General features: G+C 42.6%; 2 protein-coding genes across 2 annotated transcripts in view; both read right to left on the reverse strand.

Moving 5' to 3' along the window:
* The window catches only part of MSANTD4 (Myb/SANT DNA binding domain containing 4 with coiled-coils), an 804,538-nt gene that overhangs the window by 559,635 nt on the left and 218,614 nt on the right, over window positions 1–26,289 (reverse strand). The gene's annotated exons all lie outside the window — the stretch shown is intronic.
* Window positions 1–26,289, reverse strand: part of GUCY1A2 (guanylate cyclase 1 soluble subunit alpha 2) — a 275,143-nt gene that overhangs the window by 116,013 nt on the left and 132,841 nt on the right. The window contains exon 5 of the mRNA XM_073320048.1: window positions 15,770–16,255. Coding sequence (XP_073176149.1) covers window positions 15,770–16,255 — 486 coding nt within the window. The remainder of the gene's footprint in view (window positions 1–15,769; window positions 16,256–26,289) is intronic.

Consider the following 26,289-nt stretch of genomic DNA (forward strand, 5'->3'; position numbering starts at 1 on the left):
GCATCCAATGAAGTGGGCTGTAGCCCACGAAAGCTTATACTCTAATAAATTTGTTAGTCTCTAAGGTGCCACAAGTACTCCTGTTCTTTTTACTTATTCCTTGTTCATCTGTTAACATCTCTAATCCTATCTGATGCAACTCACACTGGGGACCGTGTGCTCTGCTCTGAAAAAGGTACAGTGAACCAGTGAACAGATTACGAACTCGTATTTATTGTTACTATCAAGACAGTTATTTTTTCAGCAATAATAGCAGTACCATGCTCAGCTTCCAAACTCCTCACCGCTCTTAATGCCCAACACTCAGTTCACCTGTTTCACTAAACATAACCATCAAGTGCTAACTTCTGCTCCCAGTTACACGAGTGCCAACTAGCTCACTCCATTGTTGTTGCATGGGTGTAATTGAGTGCACAATGTGGCCACATCTTTACATTTTGAGGGATTCTGGGTGCTCATGTCTTTTTATTGCATGGTCTTGTCAGAAAAGCTTGGAAACCTATTTGAAGTAAGCAACACTGGTGCTTGTGATGATTAGAAGATTGTATCAGATTAAAATATTTGGGTTTTTATGCCAGAATCTAAAAAATGAACTCTAACTGCAGGGTATACCATTAACTCCACAGCCAAAACAACATTGAGCTTTCACTTCATAGAACTTTGCAAAGGATTTGAGAATAAGGTAGTGTTCAAACTGACCCAGGATTCTCTCCCTGATCCCACCTCTCACTCCAATTCCTTCAGCATCTCTCTTCCTAACTTTTCACTAGTGCTTGCTGCTCAGTGAGAGCTGAGAGGGGCTTTTTACGGCAGCTCAGTGATGCTGTAATAGTGCTAGATTCAGCTTTTGAAAATTCACCCGCAAGATGAATGTGAGCAGGGCGCAGATGTTTGGCAGATGGAAAACTACTCCCATAAAAGCAGGAATGGATTCCAAGTCTCTCTCTAGTGGAGTTTGGAAATCAGTTCATATAAGAAAGCTCTTTCTTTTAAGACCTGTCTCTCCTACGGATCCCAGCTCCTTCCCGGAGAGCCTAATTATGAAGCAACTGCTCTGACCATAACTAAGATTAAGGGATTTTTTATTTATTTATTTTTTTAAAGAGAGCGCTACATACTGGCAAACTCAGGAGTATTGCAGGAAAGCTTTTATTCAAACATCTTTCTACAGCTCCTGCTTAATAGGCTGGGGCAGAATCCTCTCAGCTAGGGAGACCAGATGTCTCAATGTCATCGGGATGGTCCCAATATCAGGGGCTCTCTCTTATGTATGCAGCTATGCCCCCGACCCCCATGAAAAAAAGTGTCCCAATTTTTCACACTTGTTATCTGGTCACCCTACTCTCAGTAGCCAGTAGAAAGGGAATTTTAACTAGTACTGAATTGATCTGTAGACAGTTATTTTCCATAGGAAAGGCAAAGAAACAACCAATTCATATATTGTAGGCTCTGTACCTGGCATTAAAAGGAAAAGAATTAATAATTTTTCACTAGTAAAAACAAAGACAGACTTAATTTATATGGTGTCGAAAATAGGTCTGCATAGTACAGTCCTGAAATGACATTTATGGGTCACATATTGCTAATATCTCTTGGTGAGCAAAGCTGACACTGGAGTAAAGAACTAGATTGCAACAAACAGCAAAAACCATCTAGACACAATTGTGATGGGATCCCCAGTGTGCAGCCTGGGACTGTGGGACCACTGTGCCCCCTTAATTCTCTCCAGCCTGACTCTCAGTGCCTTTCTAGTGACCAGCAGCAAACCCCTCCAGGAGCGATCATCATTCAGCACAAAAGCATGTGGAGCCCCCACACCCAGCTAGATTGCATGAATGCTTCCAGAGCCACTCATGAATCACCCAGAGAAAGGCACCAGCCAAATTCCCCCCCAGCTCCCAGCATTGTACCTTAGGAATATACCATCTTACACTGCTCAATATGAGCAGTGCAGATTTATTAACTGGTTCACCACTTCATCAGTGGAAATTGGACATACACCAGCCTTTGTAAAACCTGAGCAGATTTACCATTAACTTCAGGCAAACTCACTGGTAAAGATAAACAGTAAAACAAATGTATTGACTACAGAAGATCAATTTTAAGTGATATTAAGTGATAGGCAAAAAGTCAGAGTTAGTTACCAAAATAAAATAAAATACAAGCATGCAGACTAAACTCTCAACCCTATTAGACCGGTCAACATCTGGATTAAGCAGTTTTTCTCACCCCACTGGATATTGCAGTTCATAGTACACAGATTTCACCCTTGAAATCTGGGCCAGTCCCCTCTTCAGAGTGTCCTCGTTGCTTGCAGCATAGATGGGTGAAGGAGAAAGGCCCCGCATGGGCCCCCTGTGTTTGGTTTTATACCCTCAGTCCATGTGCTTAGAAATCAAGTTTAGGCTTGTCTGGGTGCATTGCTGAGTCTCCAGGTGAGGTTGAGCAATTCCCCTGGTGTAGCCTCATGCAAGTGAGTCGGTCATTGCATTGTAGCGCCCTTGCTGGACAACAGTTGTTGATGGGTTGATTGACACCCCACCCAGGTGTTGGCTACTGTCCTTGCTGTTGCCTCTGGTGAGCTAATAACTGGCTGATTCCCCAATTTACAGCGTGTTTTAGTGACCACCATACAACACAATTCTCAACTTCATGTGCATTAATGATATACCTATCTGGATAGAGAAATGTCTTTCAGCAGATCATAACCTTTCCCCTGATACATATAAAGCATCCCTTGTAAGGTAAGATCACAATTATATATAAATGAGGAATATGGGGGTTACAGGGTGTTCCCCCAAGACACAGAATGTCACAACAATAACTTGTAAAACAGTTGTTTAGTGTCAGGTGACTGCAATGACAAAATAAAGGGTTGCTCAACAAAGCTTGGATAACGTGAATAGAAACATTTTTTTTAAGCTCTGAATACTGCTCCCATTCAAGTCAATAGCAAAATTCCCATTGCCTTTAATGATTATGCATTAGCTAATTAACAGTATGGGATAAATTGCTACTGTACTCTTGTACCCCAATACTGTACCAATTAATCTGATAAAGAAATTATTAAAATATTGCAATATTTTGCACACCTGGAGTGTTATTCATGCAAAGAAGTCAATGGAGTTTACATACTTTAATTCAGCCTCAAAATAGCCTCAGGAAGTCTGTATTTTTGTCTTCATTCCACAAATGGGCAAACACAAGCATGGAGAAGTTAATGGCTCACTCAGGGTCGTGGCTTCTAGTCCTTTTTCTTAATCACTACACAACTTCTTATAAGATCCCAGCCCCGTGTCAGCTGACCATTAGTGCTATGTATAGTCACCTTTCCTCCACTGCTCATGAATAAATTTAGACTGGAAATTAGACAATTTCTACCCATCAGCAGAGTGAGGCTCTGGCACAGCTCTCAAATGGGAGCAGAGGCTGCTCAAGACAAGTTGCTGCCCTACAGAAGGTCAGTGTGCCTCTGGCCTCCTACTACATTGTGTGCACCCTGTGTACGTTAAGGGTTCCTTAACATAGGCACTGGGTTTGTTAAAGTTTTGGTAGGGCCCAGGAGTCAAGGGGTAAAGCTCCTAGCAGAGGTGTAAGTGGCAGAGCCCCCTATACTTGGGGAGCTGAGAGGATGAAGCCCCCCAGGTAGAAGAAAAAATTGAAAATAAGGGCACAAGAGAGTCTGGGGCACACAGATTGGATCACACTGTGGTGTGACAATATAGTTACAGCTCTGGTCTGGGTGTGAGGGTGGATAAGTGACCCCCCAACACCTGCCCAGAACCTAAGCAATTCCTCTAAAACAGCACCCACATTTCAAAGGAGACACCCCATGCTAGTTCCCCTTTTGGAGTGACAGAGGCAAAAAGAGCAGCATGCTCCTGTATAAACAGGCTTCCCTGGAAGGACTCCCCGTTAGGGTCTCCCACCGTGAGGAGCCAGCAGCCCTTCCCAGTCTTGTATTAGGGTTTATCTGCAAGAGCACTATGTACTGGGGCTCGTGGCCTGGGGCCATAGATGCCAACTCTGTGGGTGCTCCAGAGCACAAAAAAAATAGTGGGTGCTCAGCACCCACCAGCAGCCCCACTGAACAGCTCCTCCCTCTACCCCGCAGCGCTTCCCAGGCGCCGGTGATCAGCTGTTGAGTAGCTTGCAGGAGCTGCTGGAGAGGAGGGGAAGGAATGGGAGGAGGAAGAGGCAGAGAGAGGGTGGAGTGTGCTCAGAGGAAGGGGTGGAGTGGGGATGGGGCCTAGGGGAAAGGGTGAAGTGGGGGTGGCAAGAGGTGGGACGGGCCTTGGGGGGGAAGGCTGGAGTGGGGGCGGGGCCTAGGCCTAGAAGGATGGGGGGGGGTTGAGCTGCCCTAGGGAAACCAGAAAGTCGGCACCTCTGCCTGGGGCTCACTCTGGCCCTCCCCCAACCCCCTCTATCTCAAGTGATCCTCTCTGAGTATCAATCCAAAGAGCAGCCCCTAAGGTGCAGGGGAAGCAGCAACAAGCTGGGGGGAGGGGGTGTCTCTGACGTAAGGCTGGGCAAGGGGAAGCCCATGCAATCCAGGGGTGGAACAATGGGGAGGATAATACAGGGGGACTGGAGTATGAACACAGAGTAGGGATAGGGCCAAGACCCAGGAGGAGACCAGAACATAGGAACAGATGGAGTGGAGTTCAGGACACAGTGGGGAACAAACAGGGTCAGGGGACTATAACAGAAGCAGATGTATGGAGAGGCTAGGAAACTAGGGGTCAGGGACCAAGATCATGGGGCAAATGAGGTGAGGGCAGGGGACAGATGAGGCAGGATGCTAAAAAAGGAGGCCATGGACCGGTGGGGCAGGACCCCAGAGGCAAATAGAGTGGAGGAGCAGCACACAATAGGGCAGAGCTCTGGAGAGGAGGACTGGGGAAGAAGAAAGATCCCAAGGAGTCAGGGCTGTGGGTGCCAGTAGGAATGAAAAACAGGGGACCAGCATAGGACCCCCCCCAGCCCATGTGCCCGACTCTCCTGCTCCCCCACCAGCCTGACCGTCCAGAGCCCCAGCTCCCCTTGCTCCTTATCTAGCCTTCCCTGCTGGTGAGCCCAAGGGCTGAGGGCACCAGATATCCTGTTTCCCAGACCTAGCCTGTCCTCAGTTCGGCAGCCAGCAGGTGAAGGCCAGGCCACAGCATGCTCTGAGCCAGATTTTGGCATGGAAACAATGGCTCTTTCTCCTGCTGCCACCTGCAGCCCCTATGGTGAGGGGGCACATGAGGTGAGAGATAGATGGGGGAGCAGGACCCTGAGTGGAAAATGGGCTAGGACACGGGTGAGATGGGAACAGGAAAGCTAAGCAGGGGGGTTAAGGCATGGCAGGGAAAATGGTGGGCAAGACCATAAAGGGGCAGGACAAGGCTGGGGGCAAATGAGGGTGGGCGGGGGGGACCACTTATCTGGTTGCTGCCTGCCCCAGGGGGTCCTTTGTACCCAGGCTCATCCAGGGAGAGGCCATCAGGGGTCAGGCCTCGCTGGGAGATCCTCTGGGGTGCCTCCGCTGCATGGTCTAGGCCAAGGCCTCTGCGAATGGGTTAATGTGTGCAGGATACGCACTGCAAGCACCCTGCTGATGCACATTAATGGTTCATTCATGCACTTTGAGCTAGTCCTCTTTGTACCAGGGCTAGATCAAAGCACATTAAGGAACTGTTAACGTGTGTCAGCAGGTTCCACATGGACTATTCACCCACCTCAGGGCAGGCTAATGCTGGGTAGATCACACCCCATCTTACTGTAAATCTGCTACCTTAGGCAGCTGCCTCGCTTGCCTATGTCTTGGAGGGGACATAACCTTGGAGGGGAGGTGTGTGTGGGTGGGTGGGTGGGGGGAAAAAATCCTAGCTAGTTTTAAGGCAGAGCTTGATATGTTTATCTACTGATTATATGATGGCATTGCCTTCAATTGCAGAGCACTGAACTCAATGACCCATGATGTCCCTTCAAGTCCTATGCCTCTGCAACATAAGAGGAGCAACCTACTGTACTTAATATTTGCTGAAGACACAGCAACACACAAGTGAGAAAGTATGAGGAAGAGATGAAAAGAAATGATGTACCCTTAACAGTACCATATGTGCCAAGAAGATCTGCCAAGAAGCAGGTTAGGACTCATCACTTATTAAATATAAAGCCTCAGCATAGTTTGAAGCTCATGATTCCCAGTGAGCCTTTTGTGAGGATATTGGTTAAGACTGCACCTGGGCATAGGAATATAGACAGTCCTGCCCCCTGCTAAGGGTCAGTAGTCTCCCTTGAAGATGGTGTTGGGATTTTCTACTTTTCCTGCAACTGAAGTTAACACCTATATGTGCAACGTCATAAGAAAAAAAATTAAAAACTAAAAGCACGATTTTCAAAAATGTATGCTTGAAGTTAGGCTCCAAAACTCCATTCTTCAACATCTAAATAAGTGACTTAATTTTCAGAACTACTGAGTAACAGTTTCTCATAGTTACTGGGTTTGCTGCACCTTTGAAATTTAGGATTTTTAGCAAGAATTGAGTCTGTATGCAGAGCTGATCACCAGCGAATAAACATGGGAAAATGAAGGGAAAGGTTTTTCACTATGTCACTGGAAGAAAAGGACAAGGAGCGAATGGGACACTTTTGCCAGGATTAGTGCCCGAAACACTGGAACAGCCGATTAAGTTGTTTGAGGAGTACGGTCAGCTCAGACAGAATGAGACTGTGGAGAGATACTGTTTTTACCTGGAACCAAGAAGAAAAAGATGAAATAGATACTTATGTTACAGAGCTGAGAACCCTGGCATCTCCATATAACTTTGGAAATATTAAAAAGATTCCCAAAAGAGAGACAGGCTCGTTTGTCAAACAAGTGATGTTAGTTTCCAGGAGAGATTATTGAGACAAACAGATCCAATGCTAGGGAAACGTCTCCAAATAATATTGGCAGCTGAACTGGCCTAGGAAAGGATCAAAACAATGACAGCCATCATTGCGGAACAAGTACAGAGGCTTAAGCAGGACAGAGACAGACTGACCAAGAATTCAGGCATTGTGGTCCGGTACATATACTATGGAAAGCCACACTAGACAAAAAAAAAATGCCCAAACTATGGGCAATGGTGATCATGGAGCTGACAACTTATATCAACTGAGGATCTTCCCCCTGGGGTCTAGTCTTGGCTCTGCTGCAGAGTTTGTGTGTTTTTCTATAAGACACCTGGAGTAAACCTTCAAAAAGGGGTCGGTCCTGGGGCCAGTTTTGTTCAATATCTTCATTAATGATTTGGATGATGAGATGGACTGCACCCTCAGCAAGTTCATAGACGACATTAAGCTAGGGGGAGAGGTAGATAAGCTGGAGGGTAGGGATAGGGTCCCGAGTGACCTAGACAAATTGGAGGATTGGGCCAAAAGAAATCTGATGAGGTTCAACAAGGACAAATGCAGAGTCCTGCACTTAGAACGGAAGAATCCCATGCACCGCTACAGACTGGGGACCGACTAGCTAAGCGGCAGTTCTGCAGAAAAGGACCTGGGGATTACAGTGGACGAGAAGCTGGAGATGAGTTAACAGTGTGTCCTTGTTGCCAAGAAGGCTAATGGCATTTTGGGCTGCATTAGTAGGAGTGTTGCCGGCAGATCAAGGGAAGTGATTATTCCCCTCTATTCGGCAACACTGGTGAGGCCACATCTGGAGTATTGCGTCCAGGTTTGGGGCCCCCCCATCCACTACAGAAAGAATGTAGAAATACTGGAGAGAGTCCAGCAGAGGGCAACGAAAATGATAGTGGGCTGGGGCACATGACTTATGAGGAGAGGCTGAGGGAACCGGGCTTATTTAATCTCCAGAAGAGAAGACTGAGGGGGGATTTGATAGCAGCCTTCAGCTACCTGAAGAGGGGTTCCAAAGAGGATGGAGCTAGGCTGGTCTCAGTGGTGGAAGAGGACAGGACAAGGAGTAATGGTCTCAAGTTGCAGTGGGGGAGGTTTAGGTTGGATATTAGGAAAAACTATTTCACTAGGAGGGTGGTGAAGCACTGGAATGGGTTACCTAGGGAGGTGGTGGAATCTCCATCCTTAAAGGTTTTTAAGGTCCAGCTTGACAAAGCCCCAGCTGGGATGATTTAGTTGGTGTTGGTCCTGCTTTGAGCAGGGGGTTGGATTAGATGATCTCCTGAGGTCTCTTCCAACCCTAATCTTCTATGTACAAATATCTAGGATGTGTATTTGTATGCTATCAGTTTGCACCTGTTTATTGACTAGAGTTTGCATGTGCCATGCAAAAAAAAAAAATGCATGAACTTGTGCATGTACACTTTGAAGCCCTTCAATGTGTTATGTCTCATCTGTTAAGTGAGATAATAAATACTTAATATTTACATCACAGAGAGTTGTCAAGGAAAGCTATTAATTATTGAAAGCATTTTGAGATCCTTGGATGCAAAGTGTGAAATAATGGTGAACTATTACTGCTTTTTGGTTAGTTTCCCTTTCTTAGTTCCAGGTCAGAAGCACTCTCTCACATTGAGATTCTGAATTCAACATGCTTTAAAAGTAGAGCTGGGTGAATGACTGGTAACAGGTAATTTATTTGATTAATTTTGCCTCATTTTCTGTTTTACAAACTGATGTCAATTTCCCCAAATTTGCTATTCAAAAAGTACTCACCAGCTAATCTCTGCAAATTATTCTTGATCTGTTGCTTATACAGAAGGATATATGAAAACTGCACTGTTTTGATTGCACATAAGTTACATGGTATGTTTCTGTTCCCTGTGGTTAGATGAGCATAACACTTAAAATCAGGTTTCAGATACAAATACTGGTGACTACAAATTCTCTTTCTGCAAATATTCTGCTAAAATAATATTTTGCTGTTTTGGTGAAAAGCAAATAGAGGAGGGATGCAAAACACACTAAGAAGTTTTGTTTAAAAATGTATACAAATATTCAGTAGAATTTTTATTTTGGTTTTATTTTTTGATGCTCTGCTTATAACAATCTGTTCTCAGTCACCTCATCAATGTACTACCTTATTGCAGTGAACAGGACAATCCTTACTTTTAACTACCATACAATAATTCATGATGGAAAGTGGCACACAGTTATACAAAAGGCAGTAAACCATAAAATAACTTGTCAAAGTAACAGGATGATTTACAATTACATGTTCCCTTTTATTTTTCTCAGAGGACTTAGCCAAGCTTCCTTCAAAACTAATGCCAGGCCAGATAATTTAAGTACTGTGATCCATGAACCCACAGATTTCAACAAGGAATGTCTCAAAGCAGTTAACTAGAAGTAATAACCCTCAGAATGTATAACACATACATGTACCATATACAGCACACATAACTGGGTCATTGGCATCACTCTTGATTCTGGCTCAGAAAATAATAGATTCAAGTGTCTCCTCATGATTTGGGCTCACATCCAATGGTCACACTGCAGGGCAGTAATTATATGGGTGATGACTAATGTAAAATGTTAAATTGATGTCACTTCCATCCATCTGTGATGAACGTGTTGGTGACAGTTAAAGATTCCATGCCAGTTTTCAAAAGGAATGGGAGAGAACACTCATTGTATTCCTTTCTTGGTACATGCTTAAAGATAAGCATGTGCTTAGGTGCTTTGCTGAATCAGGCCCCTAATGTCCAAGTCTGTGTGACAGCTATTGCTGAGGATACATTGTCAGACTTGCTATTTTTGTCATTTAGCTGAGGGGGTTCTCAAGCTTTTTCGACTGTTTTTTCCGACAACTTTATAGATGGTCCATGACACAATCTCCTCACCCATTTGTGATCACATGAACTATTTCCTCTGTGATCATATAACATCTCCATAGCAACTACACCAATTCCTTAACGTTAAGAAAGTAATGAATAATTTTAGATGCTTTTTCATGTGATTTAGCAATTGGAAACCGAAAGGGACAGCCATCACCATACAGACCACCACCGAGTGCTCTTCAGGCCATCAGACTCCATAGACTCTGTTTGAAAACTGCTGATCTTTCAGATAGAAAATAAGCTCATCATAAAATTTTGCAACTACCATCATTTCTCTGATCAGTACTGCACTACTGCAGTACTGGAGGTATCCATCCATTATTTTATTTTAAAAATTGCCTTACACCACATATGAAATATGCTTTATAAAATTAATTATATTTCATATGCAAGATATTTTCCTCTATGGATTTCATAAGTTAATTTCACAGATAAATATTATCAGAGCATCTGATACCATACTGAACCGAAATACCAAATATAAGTCTCTTACAGAGGTAGGCTTAAGATCCCTGCTCTTTAGCTGAAGCTGTAGCAGCTCATGCTTTCAGGTCCCGAGGGGCTTGGTTTAATCCGTTGTATATCAACCAAGATGGCCACTGGTTACATAACTGAGACTTGCCCGTGATTTAAAATTGTGTGGGCCTCAGACACTCAGGATAAGCTTCCTTTGTAAAGAACAAGTGTGTAACCTACTGCTCAGTCTGTGTCCTCCTCTGTGCCCATCCACAGAGGATACAAGTCTTCTTCCATTAATATGCTTTTCTTCATGGTTTTATTACCAAAACAGTTTTAGTCAAAGGCAAACTGTTTAGCATGCAGAGGGCTATAGAGACAATTTCTAAAAGGTCCCAGGCTCTTTCTGGATGTCCCTCAGGAATGTGCACTTGGAAGCATTTGTACACTCACTCTATCCTTGGGGAGAACTCTGAAGGTTGAGATGGACCCTAGTCTAACTCTAGCATGCCAATGGAGAACTCCACAGTTTTACTTAAGACCAGATGTGCTATAGGCCTTGACATCCTTCATGCATATATGTATGAATAGCCCCTACCTTTTACCACATTTAAGCTCCTCACCCTCATATTTTTGGGGTGTCCTCATCCTAATCCTCATCCTAATGGCTACTATGTTTGTTAGTTTAAGGCCATGGAGCTGGTGCTCCCGCAGCTCTCTTCAGGCTGTAGAAGCAGAGAGAAACTGAACTTGCCCTTTGCATAGCAATATAATCTCACTGGCATGCTTTTCACTAAGCTAATGGAAACTATTTTCACTGCAGATTGTTTTTTCTGTGATTAACATGTTTATTGTTCCAAAAGTAACACATAAAAAGCTCAATTTCGCAAGATATTTACATGCCAGATGCTCTAAAGATTTATATGTTCCTTGATGCTTCAACCACCATTCCAGAGGACAGGCATCCATACTGATGACGGGTTCTGCTCGATAACAATCTAAAGCATATTTGGGGTCAGGAAGGAATTTTCCTCCAGGGCAGATTGGAATAGGCCCTGGGGGTTTTTCGCCTTCCTCTGTAGCATGGGGCAAGGGTCACTTGCTGAAGGATTCTCTGCACCTTGATTTGAGGACTTCAATAGCTTAGACATAGGTGAGAGGTTTATTGCAGGAGTGGGTGGGTGAGATTCTGTGGCCTGCATTGTGCAAGAGGTCAGACTAGATGATCATAATGGCCCCTTCTGACCTTAATATCTATGAGTCTATGAGACCAGTGCATGTTCATTTTCATCATCTGAGTCAGATGACACCAGCAGAAGGTTGATTTTCTTTTTTCGTGGTTTGGATTCTGTAATTTCCGCATCAGTGTGTTACTCTTTTAGGACTTCTGAAAGCATGCTCTACACCTCATCCCTCTCAGATTTTTGGAAGGCACTTCAGGGTCTTAAATGTTGGGTTGAGTGCTGTAGCTATCTTTAGAAATCTCACATTGGTACCTTCTTTGCATTTTGTCAAATTTGCAGTGAAAGTGTTCTTAACATGAACAACGTGTGCTGGGTCACCATCAGAGATTGCTATAACATGAAATATATGGCAGAATGCAGGTAAAAGACCAAGAGACATAGAATTCTCCCCCCAAGGAGTTCAGTCACACATTTAATTAACGCATTTTTTTTAAACGAGCGTCATCAGCATGGAAGCATGCCCTCTGGAACAATGGCCAAAGCATGCAATGGCATATGAATCTTTAGCGCATCTGGCATGTAAATATCTTGTGATACCAGCTACAACAGTGCCATGTGAATACTTGTTCTCACTTTGAAGTTAAATTGTAATTAAGAAGTGGACAGCATTATCTCCCGTAAATGTAAACAAACTTCTTTTTCTTAGTGATTGGTTGAACAAGAAATAGGACTGAGTGGCATTGTAGGCACTCAAGTTTTACATTGTTTTGTTTTTGAGTGCAGTTATGTAACAAAAAAAATCTGCCTTTGTAAATTACACTTTCACGATAGAGATTGCACTACAGTACTCTTATGAGGTGAACTGAAAAATACATTTCTTTTGTTTACCATTTTTACAGGGCAAATATTTGTAATAAAAAATATAAAGTGAGCACTGTACACTTTGCATTCTATGTTGTAATTGAAATAGATTTGAAAATGTAGAAAACCTCCAAAAATATTTAATACATTTCAGTTGGTATTCTATTGTTTAACAGTGCGATTAATCATGATTAATTTTTTTTTAGTTAATCACATGAGTTAACTGCGATTAATCGACAGCCCTAATTTTTACACTTCAGATCCTGGAAAAAAATTACACATAAAAACCAGCAGAGACATTATTAAAAAACAACCAAACAAAAAAACACCACCGAAACTCCAAGACACTTATCTGATGGATCCCAGGACACACTTCATCAGGATTGATTACAGTTTGGTTAGTCAAACCATATCAATTCTCTAACTGACAGTAAAATTTAACACCCTGAAATATAATGCAGGAGGAGAAAGGTCAAGAAAGCACGAATAGGAAAGGATTGAAGAGAGCTAGATCTAAAGCCTGGATTCACAAAGGTAAATACTTGGGGATTTAGATGCCCAAGAGCTAGTCTACACTAGAAGTGCTACAGCAGCGCAGCTGCACCAATGCCGACGGGAGAGCGCCCTGTCAGCATAATAAAACCACTTCCACGGGAGGCAGTAGCTATGTCAACAGGAGATGCTCTCCTGCTGACATAGTGCTGTCCACACCGGCGCCGAGGTCGGTCAGTGTAACTTACGTCACGCGGGGGGGGGGTGGCTTATTCACACCCCGGAGCTACATAAGTAATACTAACATAAGCGGTAGTGTGTACAAGCCCTAAGTCTGGTTTTAGGTACCTAAGTCCCAGTTTAAGGTTCTACAGCGATTCACAGAACTCCCACCCGATGCTGCAGGTGCCTATGCCGATGCAGTGCCTAAGTTTCTGCCACCGGGCATGTACACTGCTGTCTTACTCTAAGTGTCTGGCTGTCTATTTCCCATCTAAGCCTCAGAGCAATTGACAAACTGAGGAGGACAGATGTCTGGACTCACATTTGGGGCCTGATCTGGTAGGTGTACTCAGAGACTGCTGACTGAATTTCTGGCAGAAGAGGTGGTGGCCACCTGAAAATTTTTTAGCCCAGAGGTTCGAGCCCTTGGGATGTAAGAAAGACAGGTTCAATTAACCACTCTGCTACAGGGGGGGAGAAGGGATTTGAACATGGGTCTCCCATGTGGATGCCCTAATCATGGGGTTAGAGAGTCATTCCCACTTTCCCACTCTCTTTGGATAAATAATGAGCGATTGAGCCAGAGTGGAACAGCTTCAACAGGAGTGATTTGAGGGAAGCCCACATCAGAGTACCTCATACCTCAGTGTTATAGCACTTAAAGCTGTGGGAGACCCCTGTTCAAATCCATTTTCCCCCTTCAGTAGAGGGGGGAATTGAATCTGGGTCTCCCACATCCTGGAGGAGTGTGCTGACCACTGGGCTAAAAGTTACAGGGTAGGCACCACCTCCTCCTATGCCTGTTTTCTGTGGAGTTAGGTGCCTAAATTATTCTCACCTATGGCACCTGAGCACCTGAATCCAGGAGAGCAGTTCCTGGTTCTGAATCACTGGCAAAGACTGGAGCCTCTCTGCAGCGTGAACTTAGGCACCTATCTCCGTGAGAGGGGTGGGGTTTAGGACGTATCCCTCTAGTCAGCATCTCCTATTGGCTAGCAACTAACTCAGGCTTTCTGGGTCACAGGGTTCTTCCTGTGATTTTTCTAGAGACCCATAAGGTAGGTGTTGGGACCGCCCCAACACCTAAATCCCTGGGTGAATCCGAGCCTAAAAGACTACAGTGGGCCCAGACCCCGCAGTGTTACACAAAGAATCTTTCATAAATACATGAAGATGCAAATTAGAAGTAGATGTGTGGGTTCTTATTGCTTGTTGTCACAAACGACAGACACCCAGGCCTGTTAGATGCTGCCTCTGCTATCCCTCTGAAATGCTGTTTTATTTTTTAATATTTCTTAGATTCTGTATTAGAAATGTCTGGATGAAATCTTTGTGTGAATTGGTTTACCGTTACCCATCATCTTTCAGCTTCACTTTCCATGTTGTGCTACTCTCCTTGACCTATCAGATTTTGTTTTTACCTTTGTTATACCTTGTATTATACTGTAGTTTCCTAACAAGTAGAATGAGATAAGGAATCAGTGTTCAGATTTAGAGCCAGATTGGGGTTAAGGTTCAGAGTCAGTGAAATCTCATGAGCTGTTCTCAACTAGATTTGGTCCTACTGATGCAAATCAACTGAGATTGACAGATTTAAGAACCCTTGACTAGAGACACTTTCACAACATCAGCTGTTCATGAGATTTCCACCAACTTGTCACATCTGAACCCGAAACAGAAAATGCGTCCCTTTAATTTTGAACATGACCTGGGACAAAAAACCCCACACTAGTGGCGTTTCGGACTTCAGAATTACAATAGGCACCATTCAAATCTGAAAGGACTCAGAAGCAAGTGCAAATGGGATAGAACTCATTAACAAAGTTACATTTTGCTAAAAGAAAGATTCTAACTGATTACCAACAAGGATATTTTCCTGAATCTCAGGTGGTTAAAATTGGCATATTCCCACTGGCTGCAATGGAGTTACACTGATTTACACCAGCTGAAGACTATCTGGCCCCTTCTTTATTAAAATCACAAAACACAGCATAAACTGTGAAAAAACCATCCTTTTAAGAGAAAATATTTTAGGAGAGTTCTGCTTTAGAGGTCCACATGTAGATCTCCAAATAAAAGAGTTATGGCTCCTTTTTTAAACTAACAGAGCCTGAAAACTAGGGCTAGTAAACAAATTACATTGAAACCTTTTCCTGCAAAAAACAAGGTTTATAAATAAAGATGATTTATTTTGAAAACTGTCAGCTTTCTGTGGATAGTTTTGATTTTCTTTTTTGTTGAAAAACTGAATGCCCAAAAAACAAAAATATTTTAGTTTTTGGCCCCAAACCAAAGTATTTTGACACTGAAAGGCCACTAAAGTACCTCATGGAAGCTGTCATTCCAGTGCCTCATTCTCCTCTATGGAGTAAGGTCTCCAGCCGGACTTCTTCAGCCGTAATACACAATGGCTATGTATTGCTCATGGTGACCACCTCCTCTCAGAAAAAGGTGAGACTGTGGTGCACCATGGGAGACAGTCTGATCAGGGAGCCCAGTGCACAGAGGAAAATGAAAGGATGAGGCACCTAAACTATAGCTCCCATAAGGTACTGTCGTGGCATTTCAGAATCAAAAATATTTGTTTTCAACCAAACTATTTTTTATTTCAAATTTTTCCACCACAACCTCAAAATTCTCCATAAACAAAAACCGTAACATTTTCCAACCAACTTTATTAAAATTGTTTTTGCAACTTAGGAAGTGAGCTACAGGGACAACTTAAGAAGACATGCTTTCCCTAATTTATGGACTGAAGTACCTTACCTTATAGATATCCAGAAATCCACACTGATGGTCAAATCGAGTGTACAGCTCATTCAGCATGCTGATCACCTGCATGGGGGTGCACTGGGCGCATACAGCTGTGAAGCCAACGATGTCTGAGAAGAGCATGGTGACATCATCAAACTTCCTGGCCTGAACTTGCTGCCCCTGCCACAACCGTTGAGCCACCTCTTCTGGGAAAATAGAAATAAGAAGATCCACTGTCTTCTTTTTCTCCTCTTCCAGAGCTTGGTGTGTTCGCTCTAATGTTGCCTTCAGTTTATCCATTCGTTTCTTCAAGCCATCTTGGGCCTTTGCCTGCTCCCCAACCAATATGACGTCACGGGTAGCATCGTGGATAGGTATGTCAGAAAGATGTAGGCCTCGGCCCATCAGTTCATCCAGCTTGTCCACGCAAGGGGAACCCAAAAACAAAATAGAATTTGACTCAGGCACATGGATCATTTGTCCTTTGACTTCCATCACCTGCAAAATGTAAATGGAAGTTTAAAAAACAAAGATTAATTAATAAGTGTACGTGGACGCTCACTCCACTCTCAACTCAGCACACATGCAATGGGCCATTAGTGGGGTCTTCTTATATCCTTAATGTAAACAATAAACATAAACCTTACCCTAAGCACCCTCTTAAGATGGCTGTTCCTAGGATTTCTACCTTCACAACTTCCCATCTCTCCTTTTGCCTTGGAGAGACTCAGTCTTTTATACTCCCAAACTGAATCTAAAGAGACTCACCAAGAGGTTCTGAACAATTTGTATACTGGGGGTGCTGAGAGCCAATGAATCAAACTGTAAACCTGCATATAATGGAAACTACTTCAAGCCAGGGAGTGTGGCAGCATCCCTTGCACCCATAGTTCCAGCACCTATGGACTCACCTGGTCTGGTTGACAGGGTGAGTCAGCAGAATAGCCTTGTATCGATTTGCATGGCTCTACAGCATGACATTCTGTCACAAAGATACCCAAAAATGAGATCCTGGACCCATCTGCACCACATTTAAATGTGAAAAACAACCACAGTAAAATATGCTTCTTAGGATGAGCATAACTAATTGCAGGGATAACTTAGCTGACATGAGCAGGCCCAAGTTAAGACCAGATAACCCCAGACAAATACTTGCTGAAACAAGTAAGTGTTGTGTATGTTTACAGTAACTAAAGGGAGGCAAGAACTAAGCAAGCTATTGTGGGTATGTTTTTAGTAAACAAAGTAGGCAGAAACACCTTGAACTGATAAGCTTGCCTTATGCAATATGCCAAACAATTGGTCCTTACATGCAAGTTGCATAGATCAGTGGCTCTCAACCTTTCCAAACTACTATACCCCTTTCAGTCTGATTTGTCTTGCGTACTCCCAAGTTTCACCTCACTTAAGAATTACCTGTTTACATAATCAGACATAAAAATACAAAAAAAGTGTCACACTATTCCTGGAAATTTGCTTATTTTCTAATTTTTATCATATAATTATAAAATAAATAAATTGGAATATAAATATTGTACTTGCATTTCAGTGTATAGTATACAGAGCAGTATAAACAAGTCATGGTCTATATGAATTTTAGTTTGTACTGACTTCTAATGCTTTTTATGTAACCTGTTGTAAAACTCTATAAATATCTAGAAAAACTGACCTTCCCCCGGAAGACCTCTACGTACCCACAGTGGTACGCATACCCCTGGTTGAGGGCCACTGGTATAGATGTTAGCAGCTAGAAAAGATGTCTATAAAGATAGGTGTGTAGCGTGACATGAATTGGAGTTGTATCCTCCATAATTAAACCCAAGAGTTGTTACATGCCTAATAAAGTAGCCAGAGTGATGAGCTGGAGTTGAACTAAGTTTTTTGGATCCCAGAGAACTGGATGAAGGGTTCTTCCAGAACTGAATGAAGCCCTCTGGATAAGCGGAAAAGATCTCTGAGGGAATCCCAACGCTAATGTTACTAGGTTTGCTACCAAAATATGCCTGGCCTGTAAAGCACAGTAGCCGTCTCTCTATTAACTAACAATAATTCACAACAAGCACGAACAGAGATTAAAAGGGAAAGAGGGCAGCCATTTGAATGAGAGTGAAATAGCTTAGTTTCTATTTAAAAAAACCCAATTACTGACTGAGTCAGAGGAGGCTGAATTAGAGAGGAAGCAAATAAGGGGACATGAAAGAAACATACAAAATAATGAATGGCACAGAGAAGGTAAATGAGGTGCTCCTATTGACCCTTTCTTATAATGCAAGAATAGAGAGAGACATCCAGCAAAACTGAAAGGAAACATTCTGTTACAGTTCATTTATTACCTGCCAATATAGGATTCACGAGATACTTGAATTGTATTTGCAAAATGGAAAAAATAATCAGAAAAGCCAGACAGGACAGAAAAGTCTTGTTAAGGATCAGATGGTTCCCAGGCCTCGTCATGATCTGCAGAACCGTTCATCTCAGTTACTGGCTCAAATCTAGCTCAGGCTGTTAGTTGCCAAATGTCACTTCCCTAAGGGAGATCTTCAGTGGCCTATGTGAATGAAGCCTTAGGGCTTGTGTACACAGCCCCACAGTGCAGTCTACAGCAGTGTGAATTGCAGCGCGCACCAAAGAGTTACTGTAACTACATGCTGCTAGACCCTGCTAGTGCAAATGAAAATGGACCATGTTAACAGGAACTATGGTAGGTACATTTTCGTTCACCCTAGCAGGGTCTACACAGGGCAGTTACAGTGCAACACTTTAGGCCACACTGCAACTTACACTGCCATATTCTGCACAGTGGGGCCATGGTAGACAAGCCCTAAGTCTATTACAACTGACAGGTCTGCTGGCAGTATAAGTGCAAACGTCAAAGCCTGAGAGGGCATCAAAGCTGAACTACATTTAAATGCTTAAGTGCAGTCTTTCAATTTCAGCACCGAGGCATGTCAGCAGGGCACCATGGGGAAGTTCTCAGAGCCACTGAATGTACTGTACTCTTCAGTGGATAGAGCACTTAAGTTTTCCATATAATTTAGCACTGTTCACCAGCACTCCAACTGAATAATAGGTTTCCTAATGAAAAAGTTTATGGGCTACACTCTGATCTCCAATCAGGGTTACATTGGTTTGACTGAGATAAGAAACGGTCCCGTTGTTTCTTCAGAAAGACAGTCAAAAGACAGCTAGGGAGACATGTATGTTTTAAGTGAACAGAAAATCAGTAAAGTAGAACTCTCAGTGACTATTATACATTACTTTGAGTCATAAGTAAAACAAAGCATGGGTCATTCTAATAATCATGATTCAAGTTCACATTCCAGTAGTGCCCTAAGGTCACAATCAGCACTGAAGCCCTATCATGTTAGGTAATGAACATACACATGAGGACGACACATTCCCTGCCCAAGGAGTTTACATTCTAAATAGGAAAGACAGAGAACAACGGACAAACAGCATCCAGAGCACAAAGTTCAAGATGATGTCTAGGGACCATGTCTTCTGAATTAGATACTTTTCTTTCCTCAAAACACACCCTAAACATACACTTCTTTTCCTGCTACCCCTCCCTTCACCCATCCAGCTGCCCAAGCAAACAGGTTTCACCATGCCTGCTGCTGCTGCAACACTTTACCCTTCTTCCACCCACCCCAACCTCCAAAATAAAACCAAAAGCCCAAACTGTCCAATCTAATGTTACCTGTATTGTCGTCTTACTGTAAGTGCCTAAAGGCCAGAAAGCATCTGCTGTGCCGACAGCTACTGCCACCTCCGTGTGCACTCAGTGGCGTGGGGAGATGTTGGGAGATTCCTTCTTCCAATGGGGGTTCCCTGAAGTGCGGCCATTGGCCAGCATAGCCCCTCCTACCCCTCAGTCTGCTGCTGATGGCTCCATACCCCTTCCCAATCATGTGTTATTGATTGCCATATGTCATAAATATAAAGGGAAGGGTAAATCCCTTTAAAATCCCTCCTGGCCAGAGGAAAAATCCTCTCGCCTGTAAAGGGTTAAGAAGCTAAAGGTAACCTCGCTAGCACCTGACCAAAATGACAAATGAGGAGACAAGATACTTTCAAAAGCTGGGAGGAGGGAGAGAAACAAAGGGTCTGTGTGTCTGTCTATATGCTGCTTTTGCTGGAGATAGACCAGGAATGGAATCTTAGAACTTTTAGTAAGTAATCTAGCTAGGTATGCGTTAGATTATGATTTCTTTAAATGGCTGAGAAAAGAATTGTGCTGAATAGAATGACTATTTCTGTCTGTGTGTCTTTTTTGTAACTTAAGGTTTTGCCTAGAGGGATTCTCTATGTTTTGAATCTAATTACCCTGTTAGGTACCTACCATCCTGATTTTACAGGGGTGATTCCTTTACTCCTATTTACTTCTATTTCTATTAAAAGTCTCCTTGTAAGAAAACTGAATGCTTTTTCATTGTTCTCAGATCCAAGGGTTTGGGTCTGTGGTCACCTATGCAAATTGGTGAGGATTTTTACCAAACCTTTCCCAGGAAGTGGGGTGCAAGGGTTGGGAGGATTTTGGGGGGAAAGACGTGTCCAAACTACGTTTCCCAGTAAACCCAGTTAGAGTTTGGTGGTGGCAGTGGTTATTCCAAGGACAAAGGATAAAATTAATTTGTACCTTGGGGAAGTTTTAACCTAAGCTGGTAAAAGTAAGCTTAGGAGGTTTTCATGCAGGTCCCCACATCTGTACCCTAGAGTTCAGAGTGGGGGAGGAACCTTGACACCATATAGTACAACCCAGATAACAGCAATACACATCTTACTGCCAACCTCAAACTGAGAATTCAGCAAGTGAAAGATCTTGGGCAATTGAACTGCTACATGCCTAATTTATTTCCCCAAGTGCCTGTTGTTAGTGTTTGCATTTCTATGCCTTTACTCCCTAACTTCATTCTAGGGGATTCATTTGAATGCTGCTTGTGTGAGAAAGCTACTAAACTATATAACCCAGCATATGGAATTCTCCAATATTAAGTACTCTCATTTTAAAAACATAATCGATCCTTATTTAATATGTAAGATAAAGAGGTGCCTGTTTCATATGCACAGCATAGCAGCTTAAAAGGGCACCTCAAGAAACGTTTTAGCTCTGTAGTGCAAACTGCCAAACATAAAATTCTCATGTATGGCATTTTGAATTTTTTCTCCCTTTTCAGGGATTAATAGGCAGCAGGTTTAAAACAAACAAAAGGAAATATTTCTTCACACAATACACTGTCAACCTATGGAACTCTTTGCCAGAGGATGTTGTGAGGGCCAAGCCTATAACAGGGGTCAAAAAGAACTAGATAAATTCATGGAGGACAGGTCCATCATTGGCTATTAGGTAGGATGGGCAGAGATGGTGTCCCTAGCCTCTGTTTGCCAGAAGCTGGGAATGGGTGACAGGGGATGGATCATTTGATGATTACCTGTTAAGTTCACTCCCTCTGGGGCACCTGACATTGGCCACTGTTGGCACACAGGATACTGGGCTGGATGGACCTTTGGTCTGACCCAATATGACTTCTTATGTTCTTATGATTGTTTTCCTCTTCTTTGTGCTAATTATTAAATGATCTATAAAATAAACTGCCCTGTGCTACCACCACCAAAGGCATGTCTACACTGCAAAAAAAGGTGCGTTCTTACCTCATCTTAGCTAACCTGCATTAGCGAACTTCGGTTTATAGACTATATTCCCTATAGACTTGAACTTGAGCTGCTCACCCACTTTAAAGTCAAGTTGTCATGTCTTCACTGCTGTTTTTAACCCAAGTTAGCCAACATGGATTAAGAACACACCTTTATTTTGCAGTGTAGACATATCCTAAATTGCTCCACCTCCAGCTGGCTATATGGTGTCACTTTTGAGAGAGGTATGAGCCTAAAATAAATTGAAGGAGACAAGATTAGCCCTGGACTGGAAGGGTGGTCAAGAACTTCACAGATTTTCACTTTTATTATATATGGGGCATTTCTTAAATTTTAATTAACTGTATTTAATGTGCAGGATGAAAGCATTTACATTTTTATTTTTAAAAAATAGTTAGCCATACTGTGTAGGATAAGTCCTCTTGAAATGGATGTGTATCATTATTACCTATAGAATAAATACTTTAAAAGGAAAATTCTGCTCTCCGTTACATCAGCATAAAATCGAGAGCAATTCCTTTGGCTTGAGGGGGCATTACTCCCAATTCACACTAGCATAATTGAGCAGAATAAACCCTCTGAAAACAATAATTACACATTATTGTTTAAAGGACTATGTTCTTTTGCAATTATTTTGCAGCCTAACAGCCTCGGAAAGATAAATAAAAATGCAGGCTCAGAGAGAGATTTACTTCCATCACAAACTCAGCCTCATCATCAGGATGTGGACAACTAGAATCTCCTACTAAACCTCCCGCCCAAAGACCTACCAAGTAAGTAGTCACATTACTGTGGTAAGCTCCAGTGCCTGTGTTTTAGAAGGTGAGGGACTGCCTCTGAGTTCTCTGAACCAACAGCTCCCTCATTAGATTTTCCAGGCTTGGCAAAACACTGGATTCTCACTGTCCTGGGAATATTCATCATGAGATCAAGAGCAGACAAACTGAATGCCAACTCTATCACCTAGTCCTTACAGGAAAATATGGATGCACTGATGAAAGGGCAAAGTAGATGATCTGGAAAATTCTGTTACCTATACTGACTGCAGGCCCATGGGAAGTGCAGTGGAGATACTGATGGGCATCTCTAAGAAAGTTTTTGAAACAAAACTTCCTGCTTCTTTGAGCAGGTCTCATATATTCTGTAGCCTTCGTAATATTCCTATAAGCAGACAGCTTCCGCTTGGACTTTGCAAAAACTATGCAATTTCTCCTCTGAAGTGACTATTTCTTTTTCCCTTCTAGAGGAGAGGGTCGGGATTATGGCATTGGGCCCCACGCTCACAAAATATAGTAACAAACGTGCTTTATGCACAGGAGTGGATTAAATGGAACTTCTTGTGTGAGTAAAGTTAAGCAGTCTAAGTACTTTAGTTATGTATATACAGCCACTTTGTTCCCTCAACAAATTAAGAAGTCTTGCTTTTCTGTATGATTATGAGCAATGTATAATTGCCCAGTTGGAATGCTGGAGGGAAAATGGAGAAGTGCATTTTCCATACTAGAATGCAGGGTGTAGTGTTAATAGCTGGCTGGATAGGTGGGTAATTTTACCCTGGAGGGTGATTTTTTTTAGGGAATTTATTTGTACCAGAATTTTTATTTAATTCATCACATTTGAAACTCTGATTCTTCTTTCACTTACATTCGTAATGTCTACATGGCAAACCTACTTTCCTTCACTGCCCTGGCTTGCAGTGAGTTAGGTGTGCAAGGGCACCATAATTTAGCGAGCCTACAGAGGAACTCCGCACCTCGTGCATGCAGGAGATCCCTCCACATTTCTGCACAGTGACACTTGCACGTAGGATGTAAATGGAGGTGGGGTTCAGAATTGGGGATTCACTGCTGCACTGAGAAACTGGTCATTTCCCCCAACACTGAGTGGTGGGAGTAGAGGGCACAGGAGCACATGGGGATACTATAGACTCAAGACTTGGTTAGTACAGGATTCCTTCCTTGTCCCCACAGAACTTTCTTTCCACAAACCTGGTCACTTGGGCTTGATGCTGAAAGGATGGTCCAGCCTTACCTATGTGATTAATTCTGTACATTGCAATCTGTAAGATTATTTTTCTCTTCTTTCATCTATAACTACACATGATCTATTTAGTCTGAACTGAGTGTTCAGTCTGAGGACAGACGGTGTGGACCACATCCTCAAGTCAACTGCGGGACGTCCATTTACAGCAGTTAAAGATCTGATCTTCTGCCCTTTGTTTCACAAGTGCTTATGAAGATTTATTCTAAATGTGTGAACTTCCTAAAATATTTTTTAAAAAAATTAAATATGCCTCTTTTTCTATCAATTTCCCCCCCCTTATATTTGTAATTCATGGCTCTTTTCTGAATTTGTAAATAATTCATAAAATGGGATCGGGGAAGAATAGTATGCCATGATATTGTACATATTGTGAAACATACTGGATACTGTAGGCCACTGAAGTTGGCTGCTACACTGAAGAGATGGCTAATGCTACTAAGCTCTGCTGTACTGCAGAAAAGCAATTTACTTATTATGAGGCAGCTTTATGCCATGCAGTGCAACAAAATATAACTGATAATTCCCAGTGGTCTTCCTTGCAATAACCCCATAAGAAAAAGTGTGTACGATGTCAGGATATTGAAAGGGAAGCAGAAACTCAGACTGCTTTGGCAAGTAATACCTAAGAGAAGTGGATATCTTTTTTGTCTGTTTTCTCGAATAAATATCATGAAAACTGAGTGGATTAATCACAGGAATCAGGAAATCCCAAATCCTAATCTCAACCCTGAAACTGACTCCTGTCCTGCTTGTCAGTTTCCACATAGGGGAAGATAACTATTGCAAAAAGGGTGCTTGACAATTACTAAATATCTGCACAGGGCTTTGATGATGAAAAGAGAAATATAAAAGCCAAGTACTATTAGTCAGTCATTTATTTATGCATTTAATATTTACATCACCAAGACACAAAATATGCTAAGGAGTGCAGTTTCACCTCCCACTAGAATTCCCAGCTGCCCCACCAGTGGGGCAATTTAGTTTGCAATAGTAATGAATAGCTCATGTGAGCTGCAGGCTGAAATATTGCTGCCTTGCCTTCCTTGAGGTTTTCAAAAAAATAAAAGTTGGACACTTCTACGTCTAAGTTTTTCTAGGTTTTATATTTACAATTACGTCAAAAGCACCGCCACCAAACTGGAGCACAAATGCAAAACATTTCACACCTCCAATTTACTACAAGCACTGCAATTTACCACATCCACTTTATAACCTTTTAACAAAACTGGTAAGCTTCAAGGGGATCCTTCCTAAAAAGCAAATGGCTTTTGACCACTGCACTCAAAAGTTCTAGTTTGCTCCAGTATTTTAGATTCTGGCGTCTAAGTCCCAGTTTTGAGACTACTGCAATTCACACAACCCCTGCTGAATCCTGTAGGTGCCTAGACTCCCTTGGCACCTAAGTTTTTGCACTGAAAAGGTTCCTCGGTACCTATGTTTCTGCCTCTGCACATGTGCACTGCTGCCTCCCTCTAGGTATCCAGACAACTATCTCCCACCTGAGCCCTTGTGCAATTCACAAACCAGGGAAGACAGATTGGTGTTCACCAGCATAACTCATGTGTGGGGCCCCAATCACTACGCCAACCGGACAGGCCCTTCAGGCAAGTTCACACAAAACAGCCACCAGGTGGAGAAGAGGCCTCCCTCAAAACCTTGAGCCCAGAGGGCAGAGTACACACTTGGGAGGTGGGTGACCCCACAGTTCAAGTCCTCCCATCTTCTGATGAGATGAGATTTGAACAGGGATCATCCACCTCTGAGGGATGGGATGGGATATTCTGATGCAGAGCTCCCTCAGTCTTTCCTGTTGAAGCTGTTCCATTGTGTATTAAATAAGTAAAGAATCAATGAGCCAGAAAGACAGAGTACAAAGTGGGTAGGGCACTCAAGTCATTCTCACTACACCTAAGTTGGCTAATTTGGGGATCTCACAATCACAAAACAATCTAAATTTGATATGAGAATGACAGATTTCATTCAGCTCTGATTTCAACCAAACCAAGTTTTTATCTTAGAGGGAAAGGAGGGCACAAACCTTCTCCAGAGGTGCACGGAAACATGTGTACTGTGTGCATTTAAGGACCAATGCACCGAATGAAGTACATTGGAGCTGATGGTGCTCAGTACTACTCAGGAGATGCTCAGGACCTTGCAAGACTGGAACCCTTAGTATTTGCTTATAAACACAGCTCAGAGCATTGTCAGAAGATGTTATTCCATCCAGCAGAAAACTGATTTACAAATTTCAGGTTATTTTTAGAAATCCCCAGGGTGTTACATAATGTGCAACAGCCTACTAACTGCAGAAAGGAATTTTAGCGTTTTCTATTGTAATTTCCTGAAGAACACAGAACGGCAGTGTCTATGCAGCAGGGATCTATTTAAGGAAAATCAGAGTACTGGATGGAAAATAGTAATTTGCTGTAATGTAAAAGAAAAGGAAAGAAAATAAAAATCCTGCATTTGCAACTAGCTCCATAAAGCCAAGTTCTTAGATATTTAATTTCCAGTGAATAAGAGTGGACTAGATTGAAAAAAAAAAGTAAATAACCCACAGACCCCCCTGCCACCCCCCCACCCCACCCCACCCCTTTTGTACGTGAAGTAAAAAATGAGATTTTTAAAAGGAAAAAGTGTACATTGATATCCTATACTATGAAGGCAAGATTCCTGCATAATCACAGAGAGTAAGGAGGATCAGGTTGGATCTACTCCAATTACAACTTGGGTGTATATGGAAGGAGAAAGTATGGGTTAAAGACTGGCTATTCCCTTGCAACCCCATGGACAATACAATGGGTAATGAAAATGTAGGCAACGTAAATGATCCA

Source organism: Lepidochelys kempii, chromosome 1 (genome assembly GCF_965140265.1).
Source record: "Lepidochelys kempii isolate rLepKem1 chromosome 1, rLepKem1.hap2, whole genome shotgun sequence".
In the NCBI taxonomy this organism is placed as follows: Eukaryota; Metazoa; Chordata; order Testudines; family Cheloniidae; genus Lepidochelys; species Lepidochelys kempii.